The sequence below is a fragment of the Buceros rhinoceros genome, unplaced genomic scaffold, assembly GCF_000710305.1.
Source record: "Buceros rhinoceros silvestris isolate BGI_N320 unplaced genomic scaffold, ASM71030v1 scaffold334, whole genome shotgun sequence".
Lineage (NCBI taxonomy): Eukaryota > Metazoa > Chordata > Aves > Bucerotiformes > Bucerotidae > Buceros > Buceros rhinoceros.
This window is the reverse complement of record NW_010409796.1, coordinates 11,372-33,015: the sequence shown is the minus strand read 5'-3', so window position 1 is coordinate 33,015 and position 21,644 is coordinate 11,372. Positions and strand designations below refer to the sequence as shown.

General features: G+C 38.7%; 1 protein-coding gene across 1 annotated transcript in view; it reads right to left on the bottom strand.

The window, feature by feature from the left end:
- The window catches only part of LOC104492742 (rho GTPase-activating protein 15), a gene marked incomplete at both ends in the record, with an annotated part of 101,565 nt that overhangs the window by 72,150 nt on the left and 7,771 nt on the right, over positions 1-21,644 (bottom strand). Inside the window, one exon of the mRNA XM_010135332.1 lies at positions 4,044-4,166. Coding sequence (XP_010133634.1) covers positions 4,044-4,166 — 123 coding nt within the window. The remainder of the gene's footprint in view (positions 1-4,043; positions 4,167-21,644) is intronic.

Here is a 21,644-nt window from a genome sequence, read left to right as displayed (position 1 = left end):
TAAAGAAATACCCTTGCTGTCCCTGCCAGTCAAAGGAACATTTCCTAACGGTCCCTAAGTTATTATGGGCACCCAATCACTTGCTAAAGCCCTGTATAACTCAGAAGACTTACAGAATACACCCAAGGTAGGTCTTAATCTACTCGTGGACTTCCCAGGAGCATTACACTCATTGCACTGAACTACTCCAAGGTCCACTGAGATGTATGAGACAATAAAGACAGTTTCCCTTGTCTGGAAAAAAAATGGTTGGTGATCTCTGCGCTGCTATGTGCGCAACCATCACCATATGCTGAGCCCTGTTCTATAGGCTATCAAGCCAAATCACAGCTAGTTCCTTTCACTAGCAATTGAGTGGCTTTTATTTTCATCCTGAAACAGTTGTAACCATTCCAATTTTTTATGCCGTTTTGGGTTTTGCCTTAACTTAACTTACGAAATAAATTCAATGAAGTTCCTTTGGTGTCAAGCTTTTTGGGGAAAAAAAAATCCACCCCCAGAAAAACCTAGATTAATTTCTTGCCAGCTGCATAGCTGTATTTTCCTCATTTCCCACAGTGTCATTTATGCTAAGTTGTTACTCATGCTTTTTTACCATTTACTGAAAGTGTATTTTGTCTATGACCAACACAACCACCATAGCTTGAAAATGAGTTTCACAGAGGCTTTTTTTTTGTGTGTGTGTGTGTGTGTGTGTGGACTAGAAAGGCTCAGAAATCAGGAATTTAGCAGGCCAACCTCAAGTTGAAGGTTGGCAATTCATTGTGGGCAATATTAAATCATGACAAAGCTCAAACATGAAGATCAAAGTTCAATTATAGACTATAAAGTAGTTTTAAAAGAGAAGATTTATATATTATTTTTCTAGCATATTAGTGCAGATTCTGTAAATTCTGAGAATATTTCAATCCCGAGGACCAGAGGACCCCTGCCCTAGCATATAAATTTGAACACAGTTATTATCGAAATAACACAATTAAAACGGCAGACATGCAACATGCCTCTTATTTAGTATTTCTGGGCATGTGTGGACATCTATGAACTTGAGTGTGCCTACGTGGATGTCTACGAACTTAAGTGTGCGTATAGACACACCCACATTACGCAAAAATACTGCATCTCATGTCATCTTATAAACGGTTCAAAATGCCTCTAGACCAAAGATATTTTGTGTAAGCACGTGTGAGATGGACCGAGGAGGTCTGACGGTCTTCATTAGAGCTCTCGCTGGAGCATGAAAAGCCCCTTCACCAGCTCATTGCAGCGAATGGAGACAATGTGCTGCTCCCATTCTGGCTTTTACGCAATGGACTAGAAAGCAAATGGGACAGCGATGACAAAAATAACTTTTTTGTCATGTAAAGCTTTGGCGCATCTTTATTTTCAGATCAACATGTAACTAACACTTACACACTGGTCTGTTACATTCCCTTGCCTGATTATTATCCTCCTACTTCTTAGTCTGCTCATTCGCTAACTACCGACTTTATGGACCACATGGACATTTGCTACCTCCTACAACCCCAAAGTTTTGTTAAGAGTTAAACGACAATCACATAATTTCTAGATTTTCTGATAACAGTTTTGGCAGAACAAAGTACCCCAGGAGATCAAACTGCTATTTAATTTTGAAGCCTCTATTCCCAAATTTGGTTAATGTGGAGAAATGTGTCGAGTCTTCTGGCCAAGTATGTACACATCAGCGACCAAGAGAGCGCAGAACTGTGCTTAAGTGAACTTACCACCTTAAAATGTATTTAGTCATGACTATAATTTACGTGTTAAATTTATTGGAGTTTTGGTTCCAGTGTGACATACAATATAAAAAATCAATATGGATTTGAGAGCTTTATAGTGCCCCTGGCAAATATGAATAGCACTCGATGAAAAGTGAAGGTTTTCACAGCACCTACAGCGCCACTGCATTGGAGTAATTAACACCACACGCCTCACTGATATTTATACCAATTCTTCACTCACACACCGAACAGCTCTTTGTCAGAAATTCGGTACCGAGATGTCCTGCAAGGCTTTAGACACACTTTCATTACGAGCCCCTATTTTAAGGGATTTATAATGCCGACAGAAGTATTTCCCTGTGGGATAAAAGTTAGTATGCATGTTCTCAGAGCTGGAGGAATTTTTTCTTGTAAAAATTGGTTAACATTTTTTCCCTTAAGAAACGAGCAAATAAATAGTTTTGAGAGGTCTCTGCAACCATTTAAGTCACCTTTAGAAAAATAAATAGATGCATCTTATAATACAAAATTTGGCAAGCTTTTCATTTTCGATCTGGAGGGCTGCATTTTGTGATTTAAAAATATTCTAATGTGAGCCTCAAAATTAACATTTAAAAGTGCTCTCTGCATAAGCACAGCAACTGCATTTTCATAACACTTTAACAGATTAAAGGATAAACTCTGATGAAGACAATGAAGGAACCTTATCAAACGAGCATTTCACATAGACTTACCGTAGATTGGAATTAAGCCGTGCTAACGAATCCTGCCTCATTTGCATGGCCAAAACCTAATCCTAATGAAGCTTCATGGTAGATAACTAACATGTTTTCTTCATGGTAACATTAGTCTGGTGATAAAGCTATGCCGGGTACCGATTCTGAACTACCGCGTCACAAGTCGTGCCTCTTCGTTATCCAGGGAAGAGTATCCCAGGTAGAACCAAGCTACGTTTATGAATCAAGAGCTTAATGCAACGGTAGCCAAAATCAAATGCATCTGGCTTTCCTAGAGAGATATATTAGAGGATGGATTTGAGTTATGCTAATGAATCTGGATTTGTTAGCAGGGATCACATATGATCCCTGCGTAACACCGCAGGAGATTCATCAGCCACACTTTATTAAACTAAAAAAACCCCCCTTAAATCCAGAAATTAAAAGACTAAAAATGACTCCTCTATTACTGTGATAATTGAAACAAACTAATATGATGCATTCAAATCCCACCCTCAACCCACAGAGTACTCCAAAGAGGCAAAACCCTCCAATGCATTAAAATAAAATCCTATGAATGTGTAAGGACAGATCCTGGAAGATTGGAATGTATTTATCTATTAGGAACATTTTTTTTTTTTTTGGTTAGAAGCAGAAGCCCATCACTAAGGCTCACAATGTTTCCGTACAACGAAGAGCTCCTTACAGTAAACCACATTGCACTGAACTTTTCTGCGTGTGTCTAAACCAAAGAACTTAATTCACAAAATCTCCTTCTCTCCAGACACGGGTCCAGCTGGAGTTTAACTCCTGTGGCTGGCTTTGCTTTTTCTCGGTGGGGGTCACTCTTAAACCACATTGCACTGAACTTTTCTGCGTGTGTCTAAACCAAAGAACTTAATTCACAAAATCTCCTTCTCTCCAGACACGGGTCCAGCGGGAGTTTAACTCCTGTGGCTGCTTTAGCTTTTGCTGGCTGGGATCAATCTCTTGGCTCGGGACAGACAAGTTTAATACACACTAACACCACTCCTTGCCATTTTTGACACACCACTGGAAAACTCACACTCCAGAGACTGACAGGGTCTGCTGGCAAAATGCCTCTTTCTAGTCAATTTGCATGTGCAGTTGTGGCTTTCACACATAATAATTTGGGAGTGCGTAAATTTTTAAAGCGTTATTCCAGACAATATTTGAAAACATGGCTTTGCTTGATTATTAGTGGTCAGAATGCTACTGCCTTCAAGTGAACTACCAGCTTCGTAGCAAAATGCTTACTCCTCGGGTAAACTGACAAACACATTTTATCAAAGAAACAATTTTTTAAGGCTGACCAACTTAGCAAGAAGTTGGAGTAAGAAAAACTCATGGATTCAAAGAATATATTATTCACTGGCATGTACTTTAAATTGTTAAAAATGTACATTGATTTTTACAATTCAGCAGCATAAGTTTAACGACACACAGCAACAAAACCATATCTAAGAAATATTTGTCCAATGCACTTATTCATTTAACTGAGAAGTAAAAAAAAAAAAATGTGAATTTTCACTTTTTACTCCAAAAAAGTATACAAGACTGAACACACCTTTAATAAGTCCCTTTTCCTGCAGTGTTTTCAAGGAGGGTCTTCGGGAGATGAACTTCTTTAATCTGCTTTTAACTCGGTTTCTGTCATTTGTGTCAGAGGCACTGTAGTTCAGTCTGAAAACTAAAGGAAATCAAAAGAAAAAGCTTCAGTGAAATGATACTTTATTTGCCCGAACATCCTTGGAAAATAATGGCCATCGCCACGCTAGTAAAATCCTGCGGTAGGTCAGCAGCGTAGCTGGTTGGGTAGGACAAAACATCGGATTAATACTTTTGTGAATAAACATCATGGTTATTCACAGAGTTGTATTATTTATTGCCCATAAGTATTTGGATGGCCACCAGTTTACCCATGAAATCTCCACGAATCCCACAAGTTTCGCATGGACGATTTTTCAGCTAAAACTCCAGACTCAGAAGAGCGCTATGCACTATTAGCTATATGCTACTTGTTATGAGAAAGGATGGATGGTTACACCACTCGTGAAGGACCGAATTCTCCTGCCAAGATGGATTAAGCGTTATATATATATTTAATGCAGTTATAGAAAACATGGCTATATGCCATGAAATGTGTGCAAGATGCATTAATTTATGGAAAGAAAAATATTCCCGTCCTAATGATTATGTTTTTATTATATTTAGGCATTTACCAAACTGAGAAACATTTTGAGCTCAATTTATTCTTGCTCTGTGTCAAAAAGACATAGAAACCAGCTGCAGAAAATCCCCTGGAGGAAGTTTCAAAGGCATAAATTTCAGTTTTTCTCTGCTGAGGTGATTACAGGGCACCATCATAGCTATCAAAACAGGCAGTATTAGTAGGAAGGAGAAACTCAACACACTCCAAAAGCAGCAGTGATGCCATGGGAAGACCTTCTCCAAAGCGTTCCCTGAACAAGGAGATTTTTAAAGTTTTCTAACAAATTACCTGAGCTTCACCACCCTTGAATAACCCTTGTCCTGTGCCCTGGGCTCTCTCACACTGCCCCTTCCCCCAAATGCTGGGCAGGCTAATGGGGCAGCCAGAGCTGGCAACGACCTCCAGCTGAGAGAGGGGTGGCTTCTGCTTCCTGAGGAAAAATAGCTTTCCATCTTCTCTTGAAAATCAATCAATCAATCAAGTCATCAAGCCACCAAAGCACAGTATTCTCCACAAGCTGAACTCACGGGAGTCGGTCCATTGTTCCTTCGACAGAGTTTCTAAATAGTTCCCTGGATAATTTAGCTGTGGTTACCGAGATGCTCCCTGATCTCCCCATCCAGGCTGAATCTCCCCTATAATCTCTTCGTTTAGGGGATCCAAGGGAAGGGAGAGAGCAAAAAAATAAAATTATGATGAATATTATTGGGCTGCTGTTTAGCAAGAAGTTTTGCATGAGTTATACAGAGAACCAGCATGTTTAAAGGTGCACGATTATAAAACAACAACAAACTAAAATAACTGGTTAAGCAACAGTAAAAACCCTGGAATATTGTGGTTTACATTACAAATCTGATTTTAACAGCCAAACTTATAAAACGGTTTACGCTTTGCTGTTGTCAAGGGAGAAAAACTTGCCAAATTGTTCATTTTAAGTAAATAGAACATAGCCAATTAAGGAAAGCAATACTTAAACACAAGCCTGCGATGATCAGAGCATAGTTTGCTTCTGATTTCACTACTGATTTTAACAGAAGAGTGCTCCATTTTCCCACAGCACTAAAATGACCCCACACATACTTCCACAAACCAGTAATCACACAGGACAAATAAAAGGACACTTTACTGGAAAATACACAGCTTGGTACAATAATCCATCACTTATGAAAAGTAGAATTCACATATTTTAATGGTAGCATTCTTGGAGTGATGTATCATAGAACATAAAGATTAGCATTCATTTGATGGTTGGTGCTTTTTTAACATTATAGCGGAGGACTTTCTGTTCGAAATTGAGCAATCCTTGGCAGGAACAAGCTAAAATTCCAAGTCTTTTGGCTGTGCTATAAAAAGAACAACAAATGGATGTTTCTAATTCTGCATCTTCATGGTACTTTGAAACAGCCAAGTGAATTGTATTGAGTTTGGGGACTCTCTTGCTGCCGAGGGTCATTCTGTCCGTAGCGATGCATATTTAGGTTTGTCTTTTTCCTGACTTACAGTGGAGCTTCCCCAGTGAGTGAAAACATCTAAGTCACTTCAGATGCCTGCCACATTTCCCATTCTGCGGCACTCTGAAGAATTTTATGCCCACTTGTACTACATGCTTAGCTCTGAGTATGCACCAGCTTTATTGAGACACTCAAACTGAAGTGAACGTGGTCGCAGTGTGAATGGTAGGACAGGGGATCCATGACTGGCAGCAGGGTAAGGATCTCTCTCTGTTTAGAAAGATGCATTAACCCAGCTGAAACAGCAATGATGGTGTTAAAACTACATCTAGAGGTAGGAATAATTATTGTCTTGTCTTTGTTGAGTTGTATAGCACATCGTTAAAAACAGCAGCAAAGCTGATTTTGATGAATTTCTTTTTTTATTCTATTAAACATGTGTGAGTCACCAGAGGGAAGCTCCAAGCCTCCCAGAAATTCAAGGGTTTAGATTGCATGTTCCAAACCCAAGCTTAGTCAGAAATGTTCTTGTTGGGATCTCATTTAGAAGTATTCCTTCTCTTGCCAAACCACTCTTCTCGCGATATCCCCACATTAAAATGACTTTGCTCTTATATTTGGAAATACAAAGAGAACCAAATGTTACTTCCAGGAGAAAAAAAAAAAAAGTAGTTATACAATTCAAAAAACATAATAAATATTTTTTAGAGTACTTCCCTTTTTAAATTTAACGTTCTGGATTTGGCCAAAAGAATCCTCCATTAAAGAGAGTTGGCAAATATCAAACAACATGAAAAAGTGGAACACAGTTCCATAAAGAAGTAAATTAGGTCACTTAAGGATCTAAGTGTGAAATAATAGGAAAAAAAATTTATTAAAATTAAATCTACTTGTTCTACTGTATGTTCCCTGGCACAAACTGCACAGGTGTGCCATTTGAATCACTGTACTGAATAAACTCATTACCTCCATTTCTGAAGCTACTCACTGACGTATCCACACAAAGGCTTCAAACTCACGGAACAGAAGGAAAATTCCCCTCCCTTTGCACAGACTCTTCAATTAAGTGTTTCTTATATTGCACGAAGAGCTTCCAAGCCAGGAAAGGGAAACATGTTCTTGCTCTTGTTGGGCCAAGACCTCTTACAGTCCAGGCAGAGGGAAACCCAAGAGTCCAATATTATGCTAAATTCCTTCTGCTAGCACAAATGGGTGCAAGGACACTTCAGCAGCAAGAATACAACCTGAATACCAACCGATTTGCAAGTTGGGTGCTCAGATCTAGAAAAGCATTTCTGATTACTTGAGACACTATTCAGTCTCTATCTATTCCCCAGAGGGGAAAGGTATGAAGGGACAAATGAAAAAAAAACAGCAAGATCTTTTCCTCAGACAATTTGCTCTAGAATTAAGATTATTAATTAACTCAGAAGAGCTTATCAAATTACGGAAGTGTAATACAGATGGGGTGCAAAAATAAAACAGTATAAACACATCGTTAGGCATAAAAGCAATAACACATCTCTGGCCCTTACTGTTGGATAACACTGTACTAACATCAGCTGAATTTGGAAGGATAACTATAGGCTAAATTCTCCGGAAAAAAAAAAATGGCACCAAAGAAAACTGACCTGTCTTTTTTTGAGCCTATATAAATCCTCTGAATGCTTATTCAATGCCACAACCCTAACCTTAATGTCCCTAATAACATATAAATAACAGAGGTATCACATAAAAACACAAAATAAAGTCTGTATGAGAGGTTTTTGCACAAGACAAGAAGGTGGAAGGCAAGAATGCATTACCTCCAAATCACACAGTTCTGCAGAAATAATACCGTCAGAGTCAACGGAAGCTTTGAGATGTACAGATGGAGAACTACTTGCTATAAGTTAATGCACTAAATTGTATATATGATGCAATGAGAGTAAACATATAACAATTTAAGCAGGATTGAGCGGTGGCTAATACATCTGCAAGGTGAAGTTGCAAAAGCCGTTCTCCAGGGTTTTGGCGTGGCCACAGCTGTCAGAACCAGCCAAGGCTCTAACCTTTTCAGGGCAAGGATCAAAATTTTTATGTGATTGCTCGCAGTGAATTTACTCATGTGCCTAGACAATATATTTCTAACAGACTGTTTCTCCTGGGTGTGATGTTCTAGGCAGAGCCTGAATGATTCAGAAAGCGAAATGTTTTAAAATGTTCTAAACAGCACCATATTTTATTGGCAAGGTTTTGAAACTCCATATAACACGATTTCACATTCCTTCCAATGACTTTTATTTCACTCTTAATTTACAAAACATTCCTACGTAAACCCAGGGGTTTACCTATGATTAATTCCTGCCAGGTACAGTATATCTGAACACTTCTAACGTGTTGAAAGCATTGGTTTTTGAAGAACTATCCATTAATGACTTTCTGAACTGTGACAATGGATATTGACAGTGCTTGTCAGACTAAAGCACTATTGATTGTCTCACATCATGTGTATTGCAAAAGCAATTTCTTCCAAGTACCTCTTCCTAACTGAAATACATTATTATGATGCCTCTCTGTTTATTAGAACACCCGAAATTATTGTATGTAATTCATTTGGATGGAAGGGGCTCATAGAGATGAAGAGGAGCAGTGGGAGTGGATAAGGCATTAAGAGATTCAAATGGCTTTACATTTGTACCTTCTCTTCCCTTAGCATTGGTCTGCAGGAAAAAAAAAACCCTGCAACTAGTCTGGACCGTGCAAAATTTTTTAAATACTCCCGAGGATTTAAAGTTTCAGGAAGTTCTTAGAAATGGAGATGACTTATAGTATAATGATAACACCTATAAATTGAGATTTAACTGTTCTTTTCCCAAGGAGTACTAAAAGCTTGACCATTCAAAATACAGAATACACTGATCAAAAACCTAGCTTCAACTTTCTTAAAATACATACGAACAGATCTAGGGGCTTAGCTGTGATTTCTGATGTCTTAAGCTAATCATTTCTCAAGTGCTTTACAGACTCGTTTCCAGAGTCCTCAACAGCATCTTGCAGGTCTGAATCAAAGCTGAGATGGCAAAAGGGGAGGAAGAAGTAGGTCTCTGTGACTTTGGATAATGAAAGTGCCAGTCTGACAGCAGAACTACCACATATGTGCAAAAAATGTTAATTTAAAGGAATTAATTAGTTAATTAATTAGAGTTCAAGTAATGGGAATGTTTAATTGCTGAGTGTCACATCCTCCCGAAGAAGTACATCTTAATGTGCGGAGGTGTATGACTATGCTATGTAATGACTCATGATTTTAAGTTTTATTGGAGTTCATTGCAACTCACAATTCAATGTTTATTCAGGGTTTTTTTGGCCTAAAGCAGATGAAACTACTGCTAGTCCTTTAAGGAAGGAGCAACATGCAGAAATGGTCAGTTTTTCAGCTCTCAGGTTCTGAGCGTGTCTCTGCCTCCTTCCTTTCCTTTGTGATGCTCTGAGACGGAGTCAATAAAATCTGCTCACTACGGATAAAGGATTCACTTCACCTACTTTATTGAGCTAAAGGCTTTTGTCAGTCATCCTACTTTATCCCTTAGTGAAATTCCTGGGCAGGGCTCAGGAGTTATCCCCACACTGTAATTGCTGGGTCTTTCTTTGTAAAAGAGTAAAATGAGAGGCTGATACTTGGTCTGCTGAACAGATCTACGCAAATGATGGGTGGGGAAAATGCAGGAATCAGGCATTACCCCTAATCCCTCTGTTTATGATAAGGTTTAAAACTACAGGTTTTGTGTCTACAGAGCATAGACCCAAGAGCTGCAGCATCAGCTGACGGAGTGGGTATCGCGGGCCAGGAGATTCTAGGAAGATTTTGTTGGCGTGGACACCAATGACCAAAGTCATTCTGGGTTTTATGGTCTTAAATCAGGTGGCAAATAAATCTGCTTTTACAAATGTTTATGAAGCAAGCTCAGAAATAAACAATAGGAAAAAGAAAATAGTGATTATATAGCACAAAATACTTTTCTATAATATGACAGCCTAGGAAATTCAGGGCTCAGTAGTGTCGTTATTGTACACATTACTGGTAAAGATTCAATAAAATGACTATATCATTCATATTTTGTATCAAAATATAATTCTATCTTATGCATAGAATCTTATAAAAAGCGTTGTCCCCCACTAATAATAAAAGGAAATAAATGAATAGTGTGTTAAATATCACTAAATAAATAAATATCACTAAATACAATAAATGTCACTAAATAAATAAATGCCACTATACGCTTACATTGTGAAACAAACTGGCACTTCGCACACAGCTTTTCTTAGCGGCATTTGTGCACAAACATTTAGAGAGGTAAAACAAGACTTCAATGTATTGGATTTATAACGGAAGACCATACCAAACTAACCTGATACCTTTCTTTAATAAAATAAATGTTGGGGTTTTTTATTTAGAAAAGGAAAATGCAACACATCAAATCTATCTGGACTTTATGCATTTGATTTGATGCCAAAGAGGAAATGATTAGTTAAACCAGAGAAGATGTAGAGAATTAAAACAGTAACAGTGAAGTGACTAAATAGGCATTAAAATGAGCTTTGTCAAAAGGAGAACGACTGTACTGAAGGAAAGTTACCAGTGCAAGTCCTTAAACATTCTTGGAACTGATCTTTCTGCTTTCAGTAATGTCTTCCACAAAAAAACCCAGGAGCATTCAAAAAATATGTGTTGGCGACTCAAGGTTGGGAAGCATCTTCAGTTCAGACAAGAATTGGGATATCAGACAAAAATCTTAGTGACCTTTGGACTGGAAGCTGGAGGAACCAGAGTAGACCTAATACTACCCAACACAGGGTTAGAGAAGGATCAATAGAAAATATTTCTCTCTTATGAATGTGCAACCTTGGACCCTCATGTGTGAGGTAGAAATTCATGCCAGAAAAGGTGTGGGCAGTGGCTGTGAGAAGTACCAGGAGAATGGGGCTGCTGAGCTTTCGAAAGCAAACGGGGAACTTGTCATGTTTGGCCAGCTAGAAAATGGCTGAGAAAAGCTTGATTGTTCTCTACGAATCTGCTGGTGGGGGTGGGAAAAGGAGCAGGAGAGGAGAAGAGGACAGCAGGGAGGGAGAAGAACTGTTTAAACTGAAGAACAATGTTGGCACAAGAATAGATGATTATAAACTGGCCATAATACGAAGTTCTAAAACACCCTTTCAAAGAAGTCATGGTGGCAAATAAAACTAAAAGAATTTGAGATGAAGCTTAATAAATTTATGAAAGGGGACACAGAGCACGGTACCTTCTGACAGGAGGGACTGGACTAGATCACCCAGGACACGCCAAGCCTTTCATTCCACGATTTTTTTGGTATTGTCACAATATTAGAAATGCTATTATACACACTTAACTTGAATATAAAAACCACAATGCCAGAAATCAAGGAGTTTGCTTTATTCATACAGTATGACCAGTTTATGTTCATCTAATGTAAAACATGTGGGACTGGGATGAAATCTGCCCCAGTACACAAAGTCAGACTGTTCAGGCTCTAGGAGGAGAGTACAGCGGGCTTGGGAAGAGGAAACTGGTCTCTCCAAGCTCGTGCCACAATTAGGACTCTTGACACAGTGTCTTTGCAAAAAGTAGCTGCAATCCTTTATCGCCCGTGAACTGACGAGAGCAGATTTGTACGAGCACAGGTCACTGAGGGGTTGTCTGATCTCAAGCCTCCTTCGGTAGCTGCGTTCTGTAAATTTTCAGGTAAAGAGTGATCTAACTACAGATGAATCCGGGCAAAAGACAGGAGCATGCTGAAGTATCTTTTTTCTGTTTGGTGTACTTCTCACTTTTAGAGAGGGCTGCTAAAATTCCCAGGAAAATACTCAGTAACTGGCACGGTCTAAAGGGTAGGAGCTGAAGAGTGGTCTTTGCCCTGCGCCGCTTTGGTGGCTCAATGCTGCTCTGTTCCACTGTTTTCAGCCAGAGAGTCTCACCCCACCCATATAAAATACAATAGTTAGAGAGGGGGGAAAATGCAATATTTTAATTAATGACTTTTGAAGTTGACATATATAATATAAGAATATAATTTAAGCAGACTCCCAAAAAAGAAAAAAAAAACATGAAATCAAAGGTTGAGGAAGACAGAGAAAGGAACTGCAGACTATTTCCAGCTCAAGTTGAACAAGTAATTTACAAGTAATGCATTCAGAGATTTTTAGAATATGGAGTTCTCTTTGCTTTATTCTGCTGCCGAGTACATGTCAGTAACTTCCAAGTCTTTACGCTTAACTCCTGACTGAGTTAGTCTAAAAAAAAAAAACCTTTTTTCAGCCTGTTTCAAATAGTATGAATAGTCATCACACGAAGTCGCTTGGACAAAAGGGCAAGAAAATGATACGGTTTCTTTTTCTACCAGAAGCATCAGATAAACTGTTATGCCAGAAGAAAACCCTTCTGAGCGGCTGGGTACTGCCGGCCATGTGTGCACTTTTAACTTCAAAACCTACATGTAATTCTGCCTTATGCTTTGGAAAACAAACTAATTATCTGTAGAGAATAAGGGACACTTGGCATTGCTGCATTTGTATCACCCTTGTTAAGAGTCGTACAAATGATTCGTATATTTAAATTTAGCCATGCGCTTGGATACCTTGTCGAATCTTTTCTTTAGATCCGATCTTATGGGACCTTTCCAGAACGAATATCATACCAAAGAATTTTTCTTTTTATTAGGACTCTTATCAGTTATACTTTGTACTTCTAAATTTGAAAAGTGAATTATTTTAAAATTTAATTATATTTCCATTGCAATCAGCCTCCAATTATATTCATAACCTTATATTTTTTTGACCCATGATGAACTTCTAAAGCTTTTCAGACCGTAAAAGATAGGATTAATTTATAGCACATAAGTTATGAAAACCAACATGATAAAATTGTTTATTGCCAATGAGAAATGCTAGTGACATTTGACTGCATATTTGTTGTTTCAAACTACAAGTTAAAGTATATTTTTCTCATTTAATCCAGCAAGTTTAGTACTTTCCAGTGAATGTAGATGTGATGTTTTCCAAAGAAGCAAGGCACACCCATTATCTTTAAAGTAATCAAAAGACATCTAGCCAAAGACCTGAAATCCATTTGCTGTACTCTGTTTATATGTCAGCTCTACTTTATCAAATTATCCCTACCTCAATTAAATCATTGCAGTAAGTATGACTGAATGAAAGCTCACCCATGAGCTCATTTTTAAAAAAGAGTAAGTCAATGGGTTTAAGAATCCTTTTTACTTCTTACCTTTAATGAATGTTCTGGTAAGAATCTCCAACATCTACACCTACATAAATGTAAGCCTTGGACGTAGGGACCTTTACTTCATTTTACGTTTCTACAGAAATGATTTTGATTTGTCAAAACACAATTCATACTCAAACTTCTCAGCAGTTACAGCTCTTTGCTTACAAGGCAGTGTCAGAGTGGCACTGCAAGGGCACAGGAAAGACTTCCATTAAAGGTGCTTCGGGATCTGCGTAAAATAAACATAAAAACACAAAGCGTAACAAACGGAGAAGCTAGCTTTTGTGTGAGCCTACCCATGGGGGCTGTTGGTGGGAGAAGGTGTCTTGTGGGATATGCTACGGGTTAGCCTCTTTCTTGGGCTGAGGTAGTGTAATTCCAGCAGGGAAAGGAAAGCCCGGAATGAAGCTGCTGGTATATTAGCCCCATATTATGTTATAATAGTTTGTGCCATAAATTGGGACTGCTTACCTGAAAGCTCTGAGACCAGCGTGTTTCAGCAAGGTGTGAGCTTCTTCAGCATTGCCTTTAGCAGAAGGTGGTGGCACGGGTTGGAGCTGGTTAGAGCTGGGCTGGCTACTAGGCGAATGACAGCTCTGATAAGGTCATAGAGCTCAGCTGTGTCACAGCGGATAGGAGCTCAGTGTTTCTGTCCCTCTCCCTATGTGAACACAGTTTTGGCCAAGATGGTCTGGGAACTACGCTTCTGGCTTTCTACAGCACCCACCCACCCTCCCCACAATCTGATGGTGGATTCTCCTCCTCACACAGGCAGCTTGAGAGGAAGGTCTGGGTCGGTGCGGTTAAGACATGAATCCGAAGAGGATACACAGATGTGGTCAGTCGAAAGCATGAATAACTGTCACCCCAAAAAAGAGCATGTTCTCCACTGCTGGTGCAACGAGTTTGGTGCAACAGCAGCTGGGACCTCGAGTCCACCTTGTGTAGGGCCTCAGATGGGGAAACCTCTAGAGACACTGCAGGGCACGTGGTGACATTTAGTACTTCATCCAGTCTCCGGAACAGCTGCACTGGAGCAAGCTGCCTAAGCAGGCAAATAATTACTACACATAACTATCTTTTCCTGAAATAAAATTACAACTTTGACAGTCATCACAACTTTGACACACTTCCATCAGCTACGTGTGGGGTTTGCAATGGGTGCATTGACTCTATGTTTGACCAGCCACAGTTAAAATTCAGACAAAATGTTAAAAAGATACCATAGAAGGCTGATTTAGCTTTAAAATTAATGTTCCAGCTGACAAATGGCGCAGGGGCTTAACCTACTTCAGAACATATTTAATAGCATAATTTAGTCTCTATAAAGAAAAGCAAAACAACTAATGATAGACAAAGTTAGAGGTCGAATCCAGTTCAGATAAACATTCAAAAGTTCAGATGTTTAACCAAACCTTATCTTGTCCATGAAAAGCCTCCACCGAAGAGCTCTATCAAACATAAGTAAAGCACAGAAGATTGTGGAAACTTTTCCTTACAGAAGGAAAACTATTATCAGGAACCAGCACCTTACTGCAGCACTCACGTGTTAAGCAGTTAAGCATCAAAGCAAAAGCAAAACATTTTCTGAAAACTGCTTCATGGAAGTAGTAATATTTGGATGAAATCCAATACAGAGAAAAGAAAATAATATTAAAGGGAAAGATAATACAAATGCAATTAGACTATCAACCAATAAAACTTAATCTACGCCTGATAGTTGAAACCTTCCAAGCTCAGAGAGAATAAGGAGACGGGAGATCAGAGGACTTTGCCTTTTGAAGTCTTGCTGTCCAGATCCTGGGGACCATTATTCAGCTGAGTATTTTAAAGACACTATGAATATTCTGTCACGTAATTAGAAAGCTTTATTGTTATGAATGATTTGTAACTCGAGCAGGAAGAGCTACAGATGAATTCCAACTAAACAACTGTTTGGAAAAGGTGAATTCTGCTAACTTTCTTTTCTGGACTGAAACCTGCAAAATAGACGATAAGTTTCCAAAGAACACTTTCATTGTGGGTTATTAATAACAAAGCATAACTAACGGATCCTCTCCATCCAAGCATCCATCAGTTCCCAATGACATTTAAAAACGGGTACCAGATGAGATGAGACCACTGCTGTGTTTTGCCTGGCACTGTTTCTCATTCAGCAGGCAATATCTGCTACATTTCCCCAGAGAAAAGCAAATTTCAGACAAATCATGCAGCAAATCAATGATGCTTCAAGAACCTTTCATTTTCTTTCCCTTTCCCCATGTCATCACCTTGACTCCTCTCTGCTTACGCCCGTTTCTCACCTTTTCTTCTGACTCCATCCCTCAAGCCACTTGGGAAATTAACAGAAAACTTTGGTTTTCTCATAGTTGAACCCGAAAATCAAATTATCCCAAGATGTCCCAAACCTGGAACCCAGCGAAAGACTTTTGAAGCAAGACTTAAACTTCCAGTTCATAAATGACCAACACATCACTTATATTAAGAGCAAAGTTGTGACAATAAATCAAGCACCCCACTGTTTGTAACTGTACCGTAGTGTCGGTCTTACCCCTGATCCATGATCCTGATCTTCAAATAACACTGCATAAAAATTCAGGTGTTACGGTGTTTTCATTATTTCTCCATTTAATTTTTAGTGCTACCTTCTGATTTTCATTCAAACACGTCAACTGAAATGCCTCCGTGCGAAGGAAGGTACCGTAGTGTCGGTCTTACCCCTGATCCATCATGCTCAATGATCTTCAAATAACACTGCATAAAAATTCAGGAACCCAGCGAAAGACTTTTGAAGCAAGACTTAAACTTCCAGTTCATAAATGACCAACACATCACTTATATTAAGAGCAAAGTTGTGACAATAAATCAAGCACCCCACTGTTTGTAACTGTACCGTAGTGTCGGTCTTACCCCTGATCCATGATCCTGATCTTCAAATAACACTGCATAAAAATTCAGGTGTTACGGTGTTTTCATTATTTCTCCATTTAATTTTTAGTGCTACCTTCTGATTTTCATTCAAACACGTCAACTGAAATGCCTCCGTGCGAAGGAAGGTGGGTGTGTTACAGCACCCTAAAATAATCACCTTTGATTTTACACAGACAGGAAAGATACTATACATACGTTTTGACACAAAAACATGTACAGAGCTAATTTTTGCAGGATCAGAACTTCTTAACTTCTTGGAAACCATAGCAATGAGACAAAGATTTTGATTTAAGTGGACGTATCTACAGCTCAGATAGAAGACAGTCAAAGCACAATCTTGAGATTGTCAGCTGCACTACTTAATTTTTAGGCAGCTTTCTGGTCCTTCCAACTATCTCTTCACAAAAGGAAACCTGGGTGCTGTTCAGGAGCCAGTTTACTCCAAAGACTCCTCCCAAAAGTTACTGCGGACTAGGCAGCCTGAAGTTTCTTTACTTTACTCTTCCTTTAACTCTTACCCCAGAAGTAATCATAATATTCCGTGTCTGCGTATCAGACACGTTCACCAAGTTTTAAAAGCACCAGGCTGGTGGGACGCATACAACCGTCAGTTCCTGTGAGACACACACACCCTAACACCACCCGGCAGCACTGGGTGACCAGAGATACAAGGAAAAGCTTTATCTGAATGGGCCACAGACATCCTGTCCTAGAGAGAGGGTGCACAGAGCGATGTGGATGCAAACCACATGTTCCTGCACCTTGAACTAGGTCTTTTATTACAGATACCCACCAACCTCAATGTTAACTTGCTCTGATTTATTTTTCAGTACCTGCTAAATGGCAAATGATTCAATCTGCTGCTCTTCTTTCCTGACCTGCCTACATCTGGCCACCTTCCTTAGACTTCCCTGGGCTGGAGCAGAACCTTCTTCAGCAAAGGTGATTGTAAAACATACTGTCACTATGTGATTGCAACATAAATGAACTCTTCATGTTCTACATGCAGAGACATACTCTCTCTAGTAGGGCTTCATACCTGCCTGCTTTTAAAACTATTTCTATGTTCTGGACAAGATGTCTTCATGAATATCATTATAATTTCATGATAAGCCTCTCTCTCCAAGGTTTTTGTTGTGGGTTTGGTTTTTTTGTTTGTTTGTGGTTTTCTTTAATGTATTAGCACTAGGGTATTTTAAATCGTTTAGTTTCATTTATTTTAAATATACTGTTTGAAAAGAGTTGCTCAGTTTTATAAGTTACTTTTCTGTATAAATTGAACACCTTAAAAATTAATTATAAAAACTGTTATCACATGTAGAAACACATTTTATATGCTATGAAAAAGCCTAAGGCAGGCTCGCTCTTTGGTTTTCACAGAGAATGCATTGGTTGAAAAAGATTAAAGGACAACAGGATCTATACGTTCTGGTTGTTTGCTTTTTATCTCTAAAAGAGTGGCCCTGAAACAGATAAATACAGTGCCTAGACTTCTCAGGTCAGCCATTTCCATATGGAAGAGTGAATATCACTTCCCAAGGCTGTGGAAAGACCTTGCCTTGAATACCCATGTGCAAGAAATACCAACCGAAACTGGGGAGATTCGGAAAAGGGCTGTTTGAGATGACCAGGGAAAAGAGCAGCAGCTCCTTCCTCCTAGGAAAGACAACTACACGTCTTGGCTGGCCCAGCCCTCCAGACCAAGCAGGAGAAGGAATAGGACTGCTCTCTATAACTCTGTTTGGGGAGGTAAACCTGAGACAGAAAAGAACTGCTGGAAATAAAGAGCTCACTAATGCTGACACAAGAACTCCTTCTTACCACAAGTCTTGAAAATTAGAATGCTTTCAGCTTGAAAACTGAAGTTTTGGAACACTCTTCCAGCCTGAACTGAGGGGCAAAAACATTACTACTGAAATTCATTGATTATGAAAGGAATCAAATGAGGTAGTTGTTTTCGAGAACTGGGGAATTGATTCAATGCTACAAAAAGTCTGTCTGAGGCAGATAATGCCATGTTACACTTTTCAATAACAGTAACGCAAGTGAATTCCTCTTGGGTGAATCCTGGGCACCGTTAAGACAATGGCCAACGGAATTAATTAAATGGAGCCAAATATCCTTGGTCTACTGAAATTCATTAATTATGAAAGGAATCAAATGAGGTAGTTGTTTTCGAGAACTGGGGAATTGATTCAATGCTACAAAAAGTCTGTCTGAGGCAGATAATGCCATGTTACACTTTTCAATAACAGTAACGCAAGTGAGGGGAGCTGCTCATATGTCATGGTGTTCTCTTCAGCATCAATATTTAAAGCCAGCTAGTTGGAACCTTTTACTTCATTGAGAAACAATACAGCATTTAACCCTTCAGTGGTATTCCACCACTTCAGCTTGCAGAGGCACGATCTGTTTATCTGGCACGTCAGCAGGCAGCTGGTGGAACAAACAGGAGATCCTACACAGCACATGCCTTTTTCAAGCATTAATGCACCCTGTCCAGGAGATGGTAGCAAGCTGGTCTTTAAATATTTGGGATTGAAGGTCATGATTTAAATTACATACATTGCCTAACCTGGAAGGTACAAACACTTAAATGATTTTGTCATGGGGAAAAGGTGAGTCTGGGCAGCAGGTATTTCTCTCTAGAGCCTGATTTACAGTCTCTCTCTAATTGAGCTTAATTTAGACTTTTATAAACTGAAAGCCTCCTCCTTTCTGTCACATTCCTCCCAGAGTACCAGGAGGATTGAATCTGGATTAGTTATAAATAGTAGTGAAACCTCAGACTACAGCGCTGTGTGAGAATCATTTTTCTGGCTACAAGCTTGCAATCAGGGTAGTCATTTCAATAATTACCACGAGAGGCTTCAGAATTAGGCTCACAGGAGTGATGGAAAGCTGGGCTGGCTCTTCCTTCCCAAGGAACAAAGCTCAGCAAGTCCTTCTCACTTGCTCTATTTCTGACCTTTCTCTAATAGCAGCAGTCTAAAATATTTCCCGTTGCAGTGAGAACACCTGCACCTATCTAGGTGTTATCAGTTATCAGCCTGTATTCCTTCCATCTGGAGGTGAAATATGGAGATGGTAAAAAATGGAGGTGTACTGATGACTTAGGTGATGGAGAAGGGTCAAGCAGATATAACCGCATTGGCTATTGCGTTAAATTGTGAAAATCATGACATTTTGCACAATATATAGAAAACTTTAATTTACTTCCTAATGTAAACAATGGTCTGCTTAAAATCATGAAATCATTTAGGTTGGAAAAGGCCTTTAAAATCATCAAGTCCAACCATTAACACAGCACAGCCAAGTCCTCAGGACGGAATTAAGAGACTGCAGCAAACCCCTGCAAGATGTGTTAGACAGTTGGGCTTAAAAGTGATTTTGAGTCAGAGTAAATATCTATTCTCCATCACAAGAGTCAATTGCCCTTTTAGTACATGGAAGGGGCGCACCTGCTTGGCTCCAGCAATACCTAAAATGCTCGTGATTTCTTTGAGATTGCTTTTTCTGAAGCAAGTATGTTTGAAACAACTGCTACACATGCAGTTTTCATGAACACTCTGTCAGTATGTGGAGTTCAGGAAGAAAAACTTAAAGTAATCGTGTCTATCCAGTCCTTACTTGACTCCCTATCAAATTTATCTTGAGGGCACATGTAGGGGTTTATTTTATTGAGAAAAATATATAGTGTGTCTCTTTTGGAACAAAGAATAAATACAGATTTGTAACCCTCTTTTTTTTTTCTTTTCTTTAAACATAAGTCCTGCCATAGTGTTTTGAACAAACCTAAAGAGATTTTAGGACAGACTTTTTGTATTATAACATTCCCATGGGTCGTATGTATGATCGTCTTTACTAAAGCTCCTTTCAGTCCCAGTTGAATAAATATGCATTTTATTTCACTAATCTTGAAACAACAGGAATAAAGTTTACCCAGGTCTTTTATACCTCAGAGAACAAAACAAATACTACAAATCTTTAGAGAGAAAGGATATACAAAAGGGCTTGAGGTGAATGTTTCAAAGCAAATACTCTTTAAATGATGTGCAAATTATTTCAGCACTTGAACATGATTTATGAAAGGGGATTAGTCCACTGAAACAAGAACCCGGTTTAAACTGTTGGGTTTCAAAGTCAAAGATGAGAAGCATTTGCTGGAAAAGGCAGAAGAAACCGGATAGTAATCTACAGTGAGGATTTCTGATTGATTTTCCTCAACTAACTCAATCTTATACGAGCTATCACTGTCACTCTTACTTAACTGTGGTGGGCAGTATAAAATACCTTCTTTTATGATATAATTCTCCATAAAAATGAAGTATGCAATAGTGATAATGAAGTAATAATGAGGTAATTAATAACTCAGTGACTAGCTCTCTATTTACTAGTATGCCCTATAAATGAGCATAAGGGATACGAAACAATTAAAGATTATCCAAGCTCAAACAGATAACTTTTTCAGAAGGTTGAGTGTCAGTGAGCAGACCAATGAGTCACAGGTCACATCTATAATAATACATTACATTATATTCTAATATTCCCACATACTCTTCACGTAATGGGTAAGAGCTACTCTTAAGTACTATAAAAATGATCACTTTTATGTAATTGTAAAGATTAATAAGTGAGCTAACTTCTCATGGTTCTGTAATGACCCTGCTGTTCTAGTAGGTAAAGGAAAATTTAATGATCCTGCTCAGATATGATTAATATCTAACTTTTTCCTGACTAAAAATCTGGACTTGGTTCAATAAAAATGAATTAAGTGAACATGCACTGATTTCCCTGCCAAATGTTTATATGGAAGTTGGTTATGCCCAATTTAAAAATATGCTTTTTCTACCCAAATAGTAAACTCTGGAAGGATTTTGGAAATTGGAGTAGAAATAAAACAAAGAATTAAGGAAACATTATATTATAATTGATGGAAACAGGATATGCAAATTCAGGAAAAAAAAAACCCAACATTTTTTTCTGAAGAACTTGTCGCAGCCAGTTGAGATTTTGGGTGCAAACTATCACTGGAAGTGACACAATTTGTTTCTGAATTTGGCATGTTTTGTTTCCAAAATGCCAATATTATCACTTTTTCGATGCTGAATCAGTATTTTCCTAATACTTTTCCTTCCACACCTACAGTAAATGTTGCAGAGGAGCAGGAGGGTAAAAACATGTCCAAAAATAGCTTTAGACCATGTAGTCCAAACGTCTACGCTCCCCACCAGCGTGTTGCATTTTCTTTTTGTGGTTCTTTTTTTCCCCTATCTGAAGCCGACTGCATTC